At 40.7% G+C, this 15,685-nt stretch overlaps 1 protein-coding gene across 1 annotated transcript in view; it reads right to left on the minus strand.

Annotated features, from left to right (window-relative positions):
• Window positions 1-355: 355 nt before the first annotated feature.
• ELOVL7 (ELOVL fatty acid elongase 7) overlaps window positions 356-15,685 on the minus strand; it is a 110,780-nt gene continuing 95,450 nt past the window's right edge. The window contains exons 4-8 of the mRNA XM_075541061.1: window positions 15,200-15,280; window positions 14,913-14,969; window positions 12,567-12,672; window positions 3,618-3,754; window positions 356-2,333 (exon numbers count right to left, since the gene is read on the minus strand). Of these exons, the coding sequence (XP_075397176.1) occupies window positions 2,124-2,333; window positions 3,618-3,754; window positions 12,567-12,672; window positions 14,913-14,969; window positions 15,200-15,280 (591 nt within the window). The 3' untranslated portion in view covers window positions 356-2,123. The remainder of the gene's footprint in view (window positions 2,334-3,617; window positions 3,755-12,566; window positions 12,673-14,912; window positions 14,970-15,199; window positions 15,281-15,685) is intronic.

Here is a 15,685-nt window from a genome sequence, read left to right on the forward strand (position 1 = left end):
TTCGTCAGCAAGTGAAACCACTGAAGGCCTCTTAAAGGCAGAGAATGCTATGAATCTGGTTAAATGTGAAGAGAGAGGGCCCTGGAATAGACCAATGACTTGGAGGAAGGTGAGAAAGGTAGGCCTTTCCAGTGACAACAGTGTCATTGTGTGTCACGTTGTTACATTCTAGCAGGAGCCCCCAGTACTACTTGTTTAAACTCAGACAAGCACAAACAGTCATTCAGAATTGAATATAAATATAACAAGGACAAAATACAAGATGGAAAAGTTCAGAAATTTCCAAACACCAGTGCTTCTGGGATAAAACTATATTAACAATAATAACCCCCCAAACCCCCCCCCCCCAGGAAATCATCCTTTATTTATAATAAAATCCAAATAATAAATATACCAGTTTGGTTTTTCAACAACAAAGGAAGTGAAACAAATTTCATCTGTAGTTCTGTTGTGGTCCACAATATGCACAGCAAAATATGTACCAGCTCAATATGTGCACACACATGGATGATCCACCGACACTGATTACATTCTTTGAGTGGTGCAACTAGTCTGGCTCTTCGCAGTTGTGACTTCCCTATCAATATAAACTCCCTGCTCTCCGTGCTTCCAATCTACTCTTTGGAGTTACTGATCTGGTTCCACACAGAGAGCCCTTCAAAGGACACAATGCTCAAGGCAGGCATTCTTTCTAGTGAAGCTAAATCACTGCTTGGTTTTAAGAAGCAGCCGGGGAGTACTTTTGGTCTACGTTTTCAAGATTATCTCAGGGCAATAATGTTAGGGGTTCATCCAACTTCCACTGATATAGAAAATGATGGATTCTATGTGAATTTCAATTCCGTTCTGATTTTATCCTTTGACCACGATTCTTCTATAGATGCTTCGATTAAATGGCAGCAAGGCACCATCCAGTTCTTCAGGTTCCATGACACAAGCAGCAGTTATTCCTGGGAGCAATCAGCCAGCCACACAGCCACTTTCCTTTCCTGTGCCTGCCCGCCTGTCTTCCACTGGAGCTCCAGGTGAATGGAGAGCAATGGCTGTATCTTCGACACCACTTCCAAGCTTTGAAGACCCTTGGCACTACCCAACAAATGAGAAAGTAACAAGTGGGGCACGAAATACATTTTTAGGCCAACTGACTAGAAACAGAATTTGTGAAAGGATCCGTTTTAAAGATACAAATATTTACATGTGCACTGCATTTTGCATATTTTTCAGAATCAAGAGCCTGCGTTTGTGGGGTCTATCACGGAGGAGTCTGATTTTTGAGAAACCAAAGCTCCCCAATAACAGAGTTTTCTGATCAAGTGCACATTTCAGCTGCTTTTCCCATAATCTAAAGATTCTATTGAGAACACGTTGCTCCAGTGAAAGGAGAATGTGGGCAGGACAGCTGTTTCCAAGCACGCCAGCGCAGGCGACAGTCTGAGCAGAGAGAAGAGACGCGATGGAGTGCAGTAGACTCCTCTTTCCCCGCCCAGAAACCTCTAACTGTGCCCTCTGGTCTTCGCAGCTCGTGGACAGATCCAGAAGATCCTGCACCAACTCTAGGGTCAGATTTCCATTGGCCAGGACGACCCCAGGCAAACAGTAAGGTAAAGAAAAGAAAAGATCGACCGATTTGTCATGCTCACTCACTCATGAAAATGGTAAGTGGATGTCTTGAACCGTCTCCATCAGTTTTGCTGATAAGAATGCCCCTATGTCTTCACGGCAGAGCTTCAAAATAGGGAGCCTCCCACTTAGCCCACGATGTACTTGCCACTGAGGCTATCGGTTTGCAAACAAGGAGATTTGTTCCGGTGGGCTAAGGAACCCTTTGCTACAACTATTTTGCAATTAACTTTGCATACGTCTGCAAAGAGGTAAATCTGTTAATAAAAAAATACTCTAGTTTCAAGAAGAAAAAGAATGTTGTGTGTTATAATATCACCTTCTCATATGGTCATAGTTTAAAGATTCTTACATTGATTAAATACTTAAATATTCATATTAGTAGTTCATTGCAGGCACCCTCGAATCAAAAATGGTCTTAACCCCCCACTCTGTCTATTTGCTGATTGTCAAGGACGACAAGAACGCAGTCGCCAGCAGAGATTCACTGGTGTGCTTGTGTCTCAGTGATCTTTGTCTTTGTGGATTCCATTGTTCACAGTTTTGGGCAGCCTTTGACCTTTGGTGTAAGCACGGTACCAGAAATGGAGAAACAGCACCAAAAAGATGCACCCATAGCTCATGATGATGTACACAAAGACTGGAAACTGGTACTTGCAATCTTCCATGAAGAAGAACTGACCTATGTGGATGGTGACAATAATGAACTGGACCTAAAAGAGGAAAAAGAACAAGAAGAAAGCACCCCGTTAGGAATGGAATGAGTATTCAATGCACTCGTGGCTCATTCACATGTTAACAGTGTCTGACCACATCTAGGCTACTGCTGTGGATGCCTTTTGTCTTCAAAGTTTGCCTCCCTGGAGTGCTAGTGGGTAAGTAGCTGTCAAAACTCAGATGGGCATGGAGTCCACTTTGACTCGTAGCAGCCGTGTGCACAATTGAATGTGACGCCACCCAGTCAATTGTTCCTGCGCTTCATAACACTGTCGTCGCACTCACTGGGTCACATTAAACTTTAGTAGGCCAGCGATACTCGAAGCCCGACTTTCTCGTTAGTGTTACTGGTAGAATAGGACACTGTTTTTTATGGACTACAACTCCGGAAATATAAGCATAGTTGAGTACTTCATTTTCCACCATAGCCCCACGGTTACTCTTCAAGGGGGGAAAAAAGCCATTTATGTTTAGGGTTAACATTTGCAAGGTATATTCAGGACTAAACTGATTTACTCATCTATAAACATTATTAATTGCAGACTCAAAACTCACTGCCATCGAGTTGATTCTTTGTCATAACAACCCTATAGGATACAGTAGAACTGCCCGTCTGGATTTCCATGGCTATAAATCTTTACAAGAACAGAAATTCTCATCTTTCTCTTGCTACCCAAGGACAGTACTCAAATTTGTGTAAACGATATCCTTTATCTTCACAGTGCCGTTTACTAGCTGGAGGAAAGACAAGCTTATAATTGTTAGGACTAGGTGGGCATACAGCAAGGGCCTTCAAAAAGCACACAGGGAAAATATTTTTGGAATTACATTGTTCCATGAGCTTTGTGAAGACTCCTTGCAACCCACTTAGGGTTACGTTTCCTGCAGGCTATGTAACTCTAAATACGGACTTCTAAGTTCTAATGAAAAGCATTGTGCTGCTGAGGGTCACATAATTTCAAGATTATTGTGATCATAAATACATTCGCTCGATATGAAAAGTCTGCAGGAGGATAGAGAGGGTTCCCTGGCACTCCTACTCGTTCCATTGCCTGAGTCTCTTGGCGCATATGCTTTGTTGTTCTCAGAAAAGTTCCCGACCCAGCTCAAGTGATGCAGAAGGGATACTGAGGACAAGTTACACAAGAGCCGGACACGTTGCATTCCTTATTACTGATGTGCACGCTCCGGTTTACTTTAGCTAGAGCCCTACTTCCTACTAAAATCAAGTGACACCAGAATAACTTCCAATCTGGTTTCAGAGAAAACGAGTTACTCACAAGCTGTAGTGATGTCAGATATTTCTTCCACCACAAATACTTCTGGTAGGCTGGTCCCATGGCACACAGTCCATAGTAGGAGTACATGATCACATGCACCGCTGAATTTAGGAGGGCATGGAATGTTCCCAAACCCCCTGGGAAAAAAAACATTGTGACGTGAGGGAATTGTTCCTATAAAACAAGGTGCATTTCTGTCTGAGCTGAGCTTTTAGTACAATTATTTCTTGAATTTTAGTGGAAAAGGGCGAAATGGACATATAATATCAAATCTGTTACAAGAGCCATCAAATTCAATAGAGTCAGTATATGTATTTAGCCAAAAGTGGTACAAATCTTATAAAATAAATCAGCATATGTAGTTTATACATCTCCACCTTAAGATGATGGTCTTATGATGTGGTTCTACTTATTAGGTTGGGTTATCTTTTAAATATGATACATTGCTTGACAAAAGTAATCAAATTGATTTTTTATGGAGAGTTAAGCTGTGCAAAGTACATCAACCGGCTTCATCGCCAGAGCAGAGCTCGGTGATGTTCTATACATCTATACAGCTACGCAACCATCACCAAGATTAAGACAGGCAATATTTCCCACCACATACAGACCCCTCAGGCCCCTCCTAGGCACATCACTCATCTCACATAACCTTCATTCTGACTTCTATAATCAGCTATTAGTTTTGCTCGTTGTTGAACTTCACATAAGTACAATTACACACAATGACTTGCCATCCCTATCTTCCTCCGGTAAATTCAAAGTTTCTGAGACTCATTCTTGTTGCTGTGTAGATATTTGTAGTTTGTTCTTTCATCGCTGTGTAGTAATACACTCAATGAATATACCACCATTTTAAAAAATCTATTTCATAATTAAATATATGTGGATTGTTTCTAATTTGGGTTCTCATAAATAAAACGGAGAATATTTTTACATGTCTTCTTGTATGCAAGGAATCAAATTCACGTTTTCCGCTTGTCCTTTATTTATTTATTTATTTATTTATTTTTGTTGTTTTTAAATCATTTTATTGGGGGCTCATATAACTCATCACAATCCATATACACATCCTTTGTGTCAAGCACATTTGTACATATGTTGTCATCAACATTTTCAAGGCATTTTCTTTCTACTTGAGCCCTTGGTATTAGCTCCCCATTTTCCCCTCCCTCCCTCCCTCATGAACCCTTGATAATTGATAAATTATTGTGTTTTCATGTCTTGCACTGTCTGATGTCTCCCTTACCCCTGTGTGCTGTCCATCCCCCTGGGAGGGGTTATGGATAGGTCATTGTGATAGTGTTTTTATTCTCAGTGCCATGAAACTACTGGCCTGAACATGTCTGAAACCAGCTATTAGTCGTCTGATTGTTTGCTCGGAGCAGTTACCGTCTTCCTAAAGTAAATATCTTTTAACTACGAACCCCCTGCCATGTATTACTTTCATTTGCTTATCGATTGTACTTTCCTATCCTGGTCTTCTCCTCCTAACCTGATCACACCTCTTACTGATCACCATCAATTTTAAAATGTAAGAAAGCATGTAAGAAAAGACCATTGTGAGTGCTTGAGCAGGCTCCACAGTACACTGAAAGGGGCAACATGGAACTTAGCTAATGGTTAAAAATAGCATCCCCCCTCAGGAGGGGAAGATGAGGGAGAAAGGGGGAACTGATCACAATGATCTACATAGAACCCTCTCCGTGGTTAACAGACAACAGAGAAGTGGGTGAAGGGAAACATTTGTCAGTGTAAGACTTGAGAAAAATAATTTATAAATTATCAAGGGTTTGTAAGGGAGGGAAGGTAGGAGAGGGCGAAGAAAAAATTGAGGAGCTGATACCAAGGGCTCAAGTAGAAAGAAAATGTTTTGAGAATGATGAGGGCAACAAATGCACAAATGTACATGGATGGATGTATGGATTGTTGTAAGAGTTGTACTAGCCCCCAATAAAATGATTTTAAAAAATAGTATGCCCCCCCCCCAAACACTTCTCTCTGAGGGCCCCTTTTCTAAGAGGCATTATCTGGAAGAGTCTGTATTCCACGTGTGCCGCCTGACTCAGGCCAGTACTGTTAAGCTGAAGTTCTCAGGCCAGTACTGTTAAGCTGGAAGTTGACAATTGCTCCAGAGTATTTTAGCTTTTGTAATTCCAATATTCTCTAATTCCTGAAATACAGGGAAAACTCTACAAATTTGGGCTATTTATAGTAATGGAAGGACTGAATTCATGAACACGACAAATTATAGAAAGTTTAAAGCAAAATACCTATTACTTATAATATGAACTTCTAAGGGAAAATGTCATAAAAATTAGACAGTAGAAATAAACTTTTTTGTAATTATTTATAATTAAGATAATTTAAGATCTCAACACTGATAAAGTAGTCCCATAAAGTAATCTGTTTTAGATACTTTTAAGTCATTTGAGTATTCTTTCCAAGCCTCATTTATGCTATGCTTCACAAACTTCCTGAAGAGAGCAAATTAAATTTTAGCTGGTAATTTAATGATTCCACATTCCGAGTCAGAAAAAAGCTGAATTAATGAAGCTTATTAGCAAGTTCCCAGATTGTATTATTTACCTGTGGATTAGTCTTCCTTTCCAAGAGAAACTTGGATGAATAAATTATAATGGTGTAAAAACACCTTTTCTGGGGTAATTTAAAAATAGAAAAGCTGTCTCTGAGAGCTTGGGATTTGTGTCTCACAATATGGTCCACACAGCAAATCAATGGCACCCTTGGAAGGGGCGGGCCAGAGCCTTCCTCACGAAGAAACCGCTCCCGTCAGGGCCGGTGACCCCAGAAACAGAGCAAGCACGGGTTTACTAGTGCTTATTTCATAATCTATAGCGACAATTTCACATCTGTAGTGAGGCATTTCACAGAGTAGTAAGTATGCATGAGGAAACCTGTGTTCGCCCAGCTTTGTGCCTCCCATGATTCTTTGGGAAGAACATCATTTCCTACTTGGACTTGCTCTCTTTGAAATGTTCAAAGTAAGGGCTACACGCAGAGGAATTTAGCAAAGCACTTGGTAGTCTACAGTGTTTAGTAACTATCAGATAAAAGGACCCCTCCTATTCTCTCTCCTGACTGCTTTCTGGGAAGGCCTTTTAGTACGTCTGCCTACAAAACGATCACATTTTCATTAGTGAAGGCTTTATGGCTTTTTTGATGATTTTTTAAAACTCTGTTTTCTTCTTTATAACAGCTGTGAAATGCACACATCTCATGGTGGATTAGAATTCACACCATTCCACTTTATTCCTTTGGCTTGGGATAGAAAAAAAGAAAGGAGTTACCTGGATAATTATCACAATTCTCCAGTTCTCTTGTCGTGAGTACATGTATAATTAATATAAAACCCTGCCACAGAAATATTCTCTTAATATTCACGAGAAAAGCTGGGTCGCTACGATCTCTGAAAGCAGTACCCACAGGTCAGCAGGAAGTCACACATGGGACAGGAACCGGCCGTGCACAAATTCTTGCAAAGAGCGTTTAGAACAGGCAGCGCCACTCTGGGAATGAAAGTCAATGGCCAACAACAGCTCTGAAAATGGCGCCCCGGCCCTTTACGCATGTCCCCGAGCAGACATCAGGTAGACGGTACACAGTGTTCATGAGAACCCACACCCACAACTCACAGAAAGCAGGCCTAGAATGAAGAAACCACTATTTTCTACTCTGTACGTGTGGGAAGCAGGAGGGGGTAAGCTGTGGACGAGGAGCCCATTATAACGTGCTTCATGTTCACAAACTCGCAACCATTTCAGAATGGAGTAATCAGTTTAAATGTCCACAATCAGAAGCCGCTGCTTGTTGTTGAAGTGGAACCTAGGCTCCGAATGCACTCAGATAGACATTAGAAGAGGGGGAAAATTCGGCTTTCGATTCTTTACGTATGATTTATTTGCCCATGATAGAACGAATATGGGGGGGGGGCATCAAAAAGTTTGTAGAAAAAAAGTGGAACTTAAAAGATTCGGAAAGGAGGAGGAGTGGAAATAGGAACCACAAGAAAGAAATGGGATAAGTTTCGGTTCTTATTTCATTTAAGGTACTTGTATTGAGGGGATTACAATGGATGAGTTGCAACAAAATGGATCTGAACTGCTGGGTGTGAAACTAATGATCTGCTCTGGCAACCTCCACCCAGCTCATAATGAAAACTTGAAAAAGATACCATACTGTTGTTTTCCCACAAACTTTAAAGCTCTTTTAAAGACGCTCATTAAAGAAAAGAAAGAAAGAGAGAAAATTACGCATAACAAAGAAGAAAGAACATCATTTTTAAAATAACCCCACATCGTCCCTGCTTGTATGTTTGGGATACGTCTTCTGATCTTTTTCCTATTTCTATTTATTTTGTGGTGCTGTGAAATAATAGTCTGGGCTCATGGGAGAAACCTGAATAAATAATTTACAAGGGTGTGAAAGCACCTCTTCTAGAGTACTTTAAAAATAGGATAGTCGTCTATTAGATGGCGAACAGAGAAGATATGCCAAATACTTTTCAATACCAAGGACATTTCACAATCTCACACACACACACACACACACACACACACACACACACACACACACACACACTCGTAACCATCCTATTAGTGGATGCTTCAGTATTATCAGCTTTTCTCCAACACAAAGAAGGTAGATAAGTAATCTCTGAGGAAAGAGCTGAAAGACAGAGGGACATGTGAGTGAACACAGAAACACAGAAAGCTGGGATACGTAAAATAACCTATATAAGAAAGCTCTCCGATTTTGTGAACAGATTAGCCAACCTTGTTATAAGTTCACTTTTTATATCACCATATCTGGGGGGAGGTCAGATGCTTACAGACAACCTCCCTGAACACAGTCACCAGACCAGAGTGTGTCCGCTCCCGGCTGCTGGGGACAGTGGGTTAAGGCTTGCGACCATTAGCTTGGTTCCTGTAGATGGGGTTCACACCCTACTGATAAAGGTTCCTATGGAGATCCAGAGAACAGATCAAACTGGCTCCATGACATCCAAAGTTAAGCTGCCATCCTGACTGTAGGATCCGCCCATCTTTTCACATGTGTACCCCCAATCCCTCCTCTTCCTATTGCGTGTATGTCCCTAGACCATCCCCTCTCATTGCTGAATAACCTATAGTGTAACCCCTTCCTGTGACATATGTCTTTACCTGTAATTAGTGGCTTGCACGTGCCCAAGGGTATATAGGCCTCAGTTAGCAATGGAGATCTTGGGTTCTTGGCTCCTCCCTTGGCCTCTCATGGGCTCCCTGTCCTCCCCTGCTCCCTTTCCCCCTGTCCTTCTCCCCTTCCCCTCTCTTCACGTGGACCACCAAGAGGAGCTGAGGTGAGCATGCTACCATGAAATGTGTCCGACTCCATTATTTGACTCTCTCTTCTATCCCTCATGCTCTCATGATTTTATATATACATAAAATCAACCGTACAATTGTGCTAATTAAACACAATAAGTGGTGGGGGCTGGCCCCCCCACCTTTCAACCACAACCATACATTATAAGAACAACTACATTTATTTTGAAAAATGCTCAATAGATGACCACTAATTGTGGACACGAAGATACTTTACATATTGAAAAATTCAACACCCAATAGCCATGGTAGGGATGCTGTCTGCCCACTTTCATAAGCTTGTGGCTCTTCTGTCATTGACTTCTCCTTCCTGCCACACCCATATCCACATCCTCTCAGCCCCTGAGATGGTAGCTCATGATCCAGGAGAGTCAAACACTGAAGAATTCTTCAAATGTGGTTTCTTTTCTTTTCATCTAAAAGACTTCAAATGCTTAATACCATTGATCAAAAACAAAGCTAAACTCACTGCCATTAAATCGATTCCAACTCATAGCGACCCTATCAGATTTTAAGGCTGTAAATATTTACAGGAGCCCATAGCCTCATCTTTCTCTCTTAGAGCAGCTGGTGGGTTTGAACCACCAACTTGGCTGTTAGCAGACCAATGCTTGGCCTACAGTGTCATGCTGAGCAAACTGTCTACTATGGCCTACAAGCCTATGTTACATGATGACCTCTTAAGTTTAAGAAACTGGCATATGTAAAGCACCTACCGAATTTTTACTAATAAGTTAAGAATATGTCCTTGGTGAGATCATATATTTAAAAACTTTATGAAAGGGTAAAATTATTTTTTTCTTCATTTTACCCCATTGAAGTCTTTTAAAAATTTTAAGTTATACTGACAAAATTCACATACCATAAAATTCACTTGTTTAAAGATTTTTAAAAGAGTTATGCAACCATCATCTCAATCAATGTTAGAATATTTTCTTCATTCTAGTACTCATTACTAGCTCTTCATTTCCCCCAACACCCCGTGCCATTAACCCTAAGAAACTATTAGTCTAGTTACTGTCTATATAGATTTGCCTTAGATTTCATATAAAGTCATACCAAAAACAAAAAAAAAAACCTCCTAACAACAAAGCAAAACAAAAACTCTCATGTGAAAATGTGCTTGATACAACAGATGTATGCATGGATTGTGATAAACTTTGTATGGGCCTCCAATAAAATGATTAAAAAACAAACAAACTCCTAACAAGAAAGCAAAACAAAAACCCTCATTCCCAAAGAAAGCAAAAAATAAAAACCAGAAAAAAATTGTAATGGGTCAAAGGGAGAATAAATGATAAGTTGTTACAATGCAACCAGACTATCTCTGCATTAATCCACTTTCCAATGCACTCTGTCCTTTGAGGGGATTCACCAGAGGCTTAATCCATGGAAGGGCACTACAAATGGATTTGGGGCAGTGACTGTTATCCACCAGCGGACTGGGCACTTAAAATTGAAGCTCTAATAGAATCACCTCCTCCAGTCTTGAATTCTGTTATTTATAATCCTTGGATCACACAGGCTGGTGTGCTTCTGCATGTTTTATGATAAGACTTTATGATCCTGGAGGCTATTCTTTCTAATATCTGGGCACCATCTGATTTTCATCATACTTTGCTATAGCACCCACATCTTCAGTGACTTCTTCATGAAAATAAGTATCAAGTATCTAAGAACAAATTGTTCTTAGATGAAAGTTTAGTATTAAGTGCGAGCTCAAAATACATCCATATATCCATAGTTTATATATTTCCCTGATCCACTTTAAAGTAATATGTAATGCAAAATATAATGAATAATCCCCATGAGGCATGGGTATATTTTCCAAATGAGGTTCTATATAAGTATTGATAAGGATTTTTCCCAATAGCAGGTTGCTCTTCCTGGTTAGAGTAAAATTATCTATACTTCCTGCTTTTTCAGAACTATATACTAGGAAGCACAACACTAAAAACTAAACAAAAACTGCCTATTGTCCAAGCTTCTGATCTAAACTAAATGTTGGCCTAAAAAATAATGTCAACATATCTTTTACTATGGGAAGATACGTAGAGGAGTAGGAACAACTGCAATTTGACACATCTTTAAAGAGTTATTAGGGGTAAATGAAAGTGTCCATTGATGGAAACTTGAAGGCAAAAAATGGCATAAACCTTAAAAGATTAATATTCTAACTTCTAGAAACATATCAGGGATCAAAGCGTCATCTTATCAGTCGAGGCATTTACTCTTTCATTTGTTTATTATTAATTTGTTCATTTATCTTTTATAATTAAAGATATCTGATAGAACTTCATGAGAAAATAATAAATTCCACACAAAGCAAATAAAGAATATGTATAGTAAGCAATGCACCCAAAGCACATGTATCTGAAGGGTTGGGGAGAAACCTAGTTAGAAGTCCCACACTTAAGTCGCAAGTAATAATAATTTGTCAAGAGTGACTACAGCAGATCTCTGATTTTTTTTAGTTTCTTCTTATTATATTTTTAACTTTGAGTTATAAATGGATAGAGCAATTAGCAAATGTACTCATAAATATCTGCACATGATTTCACCACAGTTCAAATGAATTCTAGTGGATGTGATGTTCACAGAGCGCCACCACAGGCCACTGTTAGAAACCCTTCAATCACAAAGAATGTTGTGCAGAGTTTTCCTGGAAAATCTCGTTTGTTTTTTAATTATTATTAAAAATATACACCAAAACATAAAAATATACAGCGATTCAATATATACATGCACAGTTAGTGAGCTTGATTAGCTTTTCTGAGGTGGGCAAATATTCTTATCTTCCTTTTCCTAATTGCTTCGTCCTGAACTCTCTACCCTTCAGCTTCCTATCTAATCAACGGAGTTGCTGTAGTCAATTTCATCTGCTACGGATAGTTCTTTAATAGAACACAATACTCAGGCAGATCTCCTTTGTACTAATTAAGTCAAACTTTATTTAAAAAAGGAACACCAGGGAATATTTTGTTTTAAAGATTCTCTTGAGCAATAGTTTCTAGGTTTTATGTAGCCTCAATGGCTCCAGAGATCTAGATTCCATGAGAATTTGAAACTCTGTCCCACATTCCCCCTGTCTTTTGATCAGGATCTTCTATAGATTCTATAGAATCTTTGATCAAAACATTCAACAATGACAGCCAAGTTCCATCCAATTCTGATCTCATCACAAAAGAGCTCAAGCTGGCAATTAGCCACGCATCCCATTTCTTCTTCCTCGCTTTGACGTCCTCTGTTGCTGAAGATACGCTTCCATGAAATCACATCTGAGGATATTTTGATTTATAGCACCGTTTTTGTGAATTGCCATCAAGTCAATTCCAACTAATGGCGATCCCCTGTGAGCAGAGTAGAACTGCCTCGTAGGGTTTTCATGGCTGTGACCTTCAGGGGCAGATTGCCAAGGCTGGCTTCTGACACCCCTCTAGATGGGCTCAACTGCCAACCTTCAAGTTAGTAGTTGAGCATTCAAACCCCTTGCAACCCCCAGGACGCCACTGACAGCATACAGCATCGTGATTGTAACACATGATCCCAGTTCTCCCTTGGCTACCTGCAGCAAATTTGACTCCAAACCACCAGGTCCATGGCATGATGGTGTGATGGAAGACATGCAGGAAAGTAACTTGGCTATTTTTCTTACGCAGAACAAAAAAGATCTGAAATAATTTAAAGAAAATCAAGTTCATATACAATCATGCAATAATTTATCTAGCACTGCAAAGATATTGGTAAAGGGCAAACTATTTCACATTATCATTTGCCTCGACTACTTGATGGAATGCTCTCAGAAGCAGCAGCCCTTCCAAAGGACAGTTCAAGATTCAAGAATTCCTTCGCGTGGAGGAACTCCAGTGTGACGACTAATCACAGGGGACCCGTTAAAATGAAAGAAAATTTTCTGCTGATTTGAAAATCATGGCTAGAACATGAAGAATACAGCCTCGATTAATTACATGCCACTGCTATACACACACACTTATATATGTATATATCTCCAAGTGGATTTTGGAGTCTAAGGGAAAATGGAAGAATCTTAACTCTGAGAACTAAAATTATTCTACATTGCTCTCTTAATGCACCCTTCCAATTGGACAAGGGAGTAAGCAACTGAAAGGACGTACAAGAAATCAGAAATTAGCAAATTATTAAGGAAAGGTGAAGGGAGGATAATTTGAGGAATCAATTTTAAAGACAGAACAGAAAAGAAAGCTAAAGTAAAGAAGAGAATCTAGAAAGCTTTTTGGAGAAAAAGCTGATTGTTGTTGTTTTGCTTTAATTTCAAAACACCATTCAGAAATCCAGTGATTCAATTGACTTTAAATGTGAGCGAAGCCAGAGTAGCACAAAGAAATGTACTACAGCAGCGGTTGAGAAATGTCGCTCAGAAGAGGACGCAGGAGGGAGGCAGTAACATGTCTTCTTGGAAACCAGAGCTGAGAGCATGCCAAACAAACACAATGAAGCCAAAACGCACTGACTTACGCACATGGAAGGAGGCAGCACGGTGGGACACAAAAGCCATCAATTAGCAACCCCGGTAGCTAGTGGCATTTCTCCGGGGTAAGCCCTTTGAAGGCTTCTGGCTTTGTTTTGCTTTGGTTCCCCCCCCCTCCAAATGTGGGGTTCTAGACTAGACCAGTGGGTCTTCGCTTGTGGATATTACAATCCCCAAGAAACCTGTTTACCAATGCCTGTCCTCTATACCAGACCATCTGGCACCACATCTCTGGGGGTGGGGCCCCATTTCTGTGATTTTGTTCACCCAAATGCAATTAATTCTACTACACCACGAGGGCTGAGAACCACTATTTTGTAGCAAGGATTCTCAAAGAGTAGTAGTCCGTGGACCAGCCAAATCAGCATGGCCTGGGAACTGGTTAGGAATGCAGCTTCTTGAGCCCCCACCCAGGACACTGGGAATCAGAAACGCTGGGGATGAGGCCTCAAGACTCTGAAATGCCAAGCCCTTCAGGCCATCCTGATTCAGATGACAATTTGAGAACCACCGAACCTGTTGCTCACTAAAGTCCCTATCAATGCTAGCATCACATGATTAGTCAGCCAACAAAGTGAAGGGTGTCGAGATATGCTACAAGACATTTGGTGCACATGTTCCGAAGAGGCTCAGATCAGAACTTACTGGTTCCAGAGCCATGGGTCAGAGAGACACAATAAGGCCCCGGCTTTCCTAAACTCCTCGGGAGACATAAGTGCAGCACTGCCTTTTCTCCTACAGCAAACCTCCCAGGGCCCACTCACCCAGCTCAGAGCAGATCCTCTCTTAATTTAAGCAGGAAGAGAGAGGGCCTCGTAAGCAGACTTTGGAAAGGCAGCTGGGGGTCATTTGGGTACAAGCAACATTACTTATGCCCCAGGGTTACCATAGCAGCCTAGTGTACTTTGAAGCATTTATTGCAATTAATAGTATGGACACACAACTCATAGTCATTGCCATCGACCATGTCGAGGCCAACCCCAAAGCGCAGGCGAGAACGGCCCTGTGGGTTTCCGAGACTGTAACTCTTTATATGAGTAGAAAGCCTCGTCTTTCTCCCTTGGGCACAATACAGTGCTAGGAACAAAGAACCAAAGGCAGGAGGGTCTCTGCTCTGTTCATGTTGGACTTGCTCTACTGAATGACAGTCATTCAGCGACATAAAGATGCACCGTGTTACTGCATGGATCAAAGTTGCAGGATTATTTTAATCATGCGGCAGGTGTATAAGAATTTTTTTTTTAGTTTGGGAAACACTAGAAAAATAAGCACATCCTATCTGTTTTCTAAAATTACGACAATACAAGAGGTATTCAAAGTTATCACACAAGCGAACTACAGAAGCTTATTGTTTTCACGGAGTCATCGAACGTTAACCAAATGCGGTGGGGCCGTACTCACAGTGTCTAACAGCTCGATAAATTTGGAGAAGTAATAAAGCCAGCAGGTGCGCACCATCTGCAGAAGCACAAATATGAGTTTATCTTGAAGACCAAGAAATTTAAAATGCATACAAAACTCTCCACGTGACTTCTTTTGGGTCTCATATTTAATTTTACTGTTCAATATCTAAGGTGTGGTTACTGAATCGTGAACTCATTCTTTACTCCCGTCCTGGAGTGGGAGTACAATTCCAAAGCTGTACAAACGGATTTCTGAAGGATGTGATTTTCCAGGGAGAAACTTACCCTCAAAGCTGCAGGTGACTGTGAATAGTCAACGATTTCACATCGAAATGAGTAACCCGTGCCCCAGCCAGACATCACAAACTGCAAGAGAGCGCATGCATATTAAAGGAGGAAGCGTTTGCTCAACAGCGACAACCAGAATGGTTTGGACTGGACGACATCTAGCCTTGAGGTTTGAGTCGAAGGCAGCAGTCGCTGCAGAGGCAATGACTTGCTAAAACAATTGCAAATGCCAACCGCATCTTGAAATCACAGGTCCAGAATTTTCAGAACCTCAAGCTCCTAGATTATTCATATGAACTGTGTTCCCACTAAACTGCTCATTTTGTGGGATGCTGATTTTAACCCAATAGAGAATAAAACACTAGGAGTGTTTAAGTTATTTTGTGTGTGTGTGTGTGTGTGTGTGTGTGTGTGTGTGCTCCTTTCTGGTGATTTCCCAGTCTTTCACATTACTCAAAAAATAAATGAGCAAAACCAAATTCC

The sequence above is a fragment of the Tenrec ecaudatus genome, chromosome 2, assembly GCF_050624435.1.
Source record: "Tenrec ecaudatus isolate mTenEca1 chromosome 2, mTenEca1.hap1, whole genome shotgun sequence".
Classification (NCBI taxonomy): domain Eukaryota; kingdom Metazoa; phylum Chordata; class Mammalia; order Afrosoricida; family Tenrecidae; genus Tenrec; species Tenrec ecaudatus.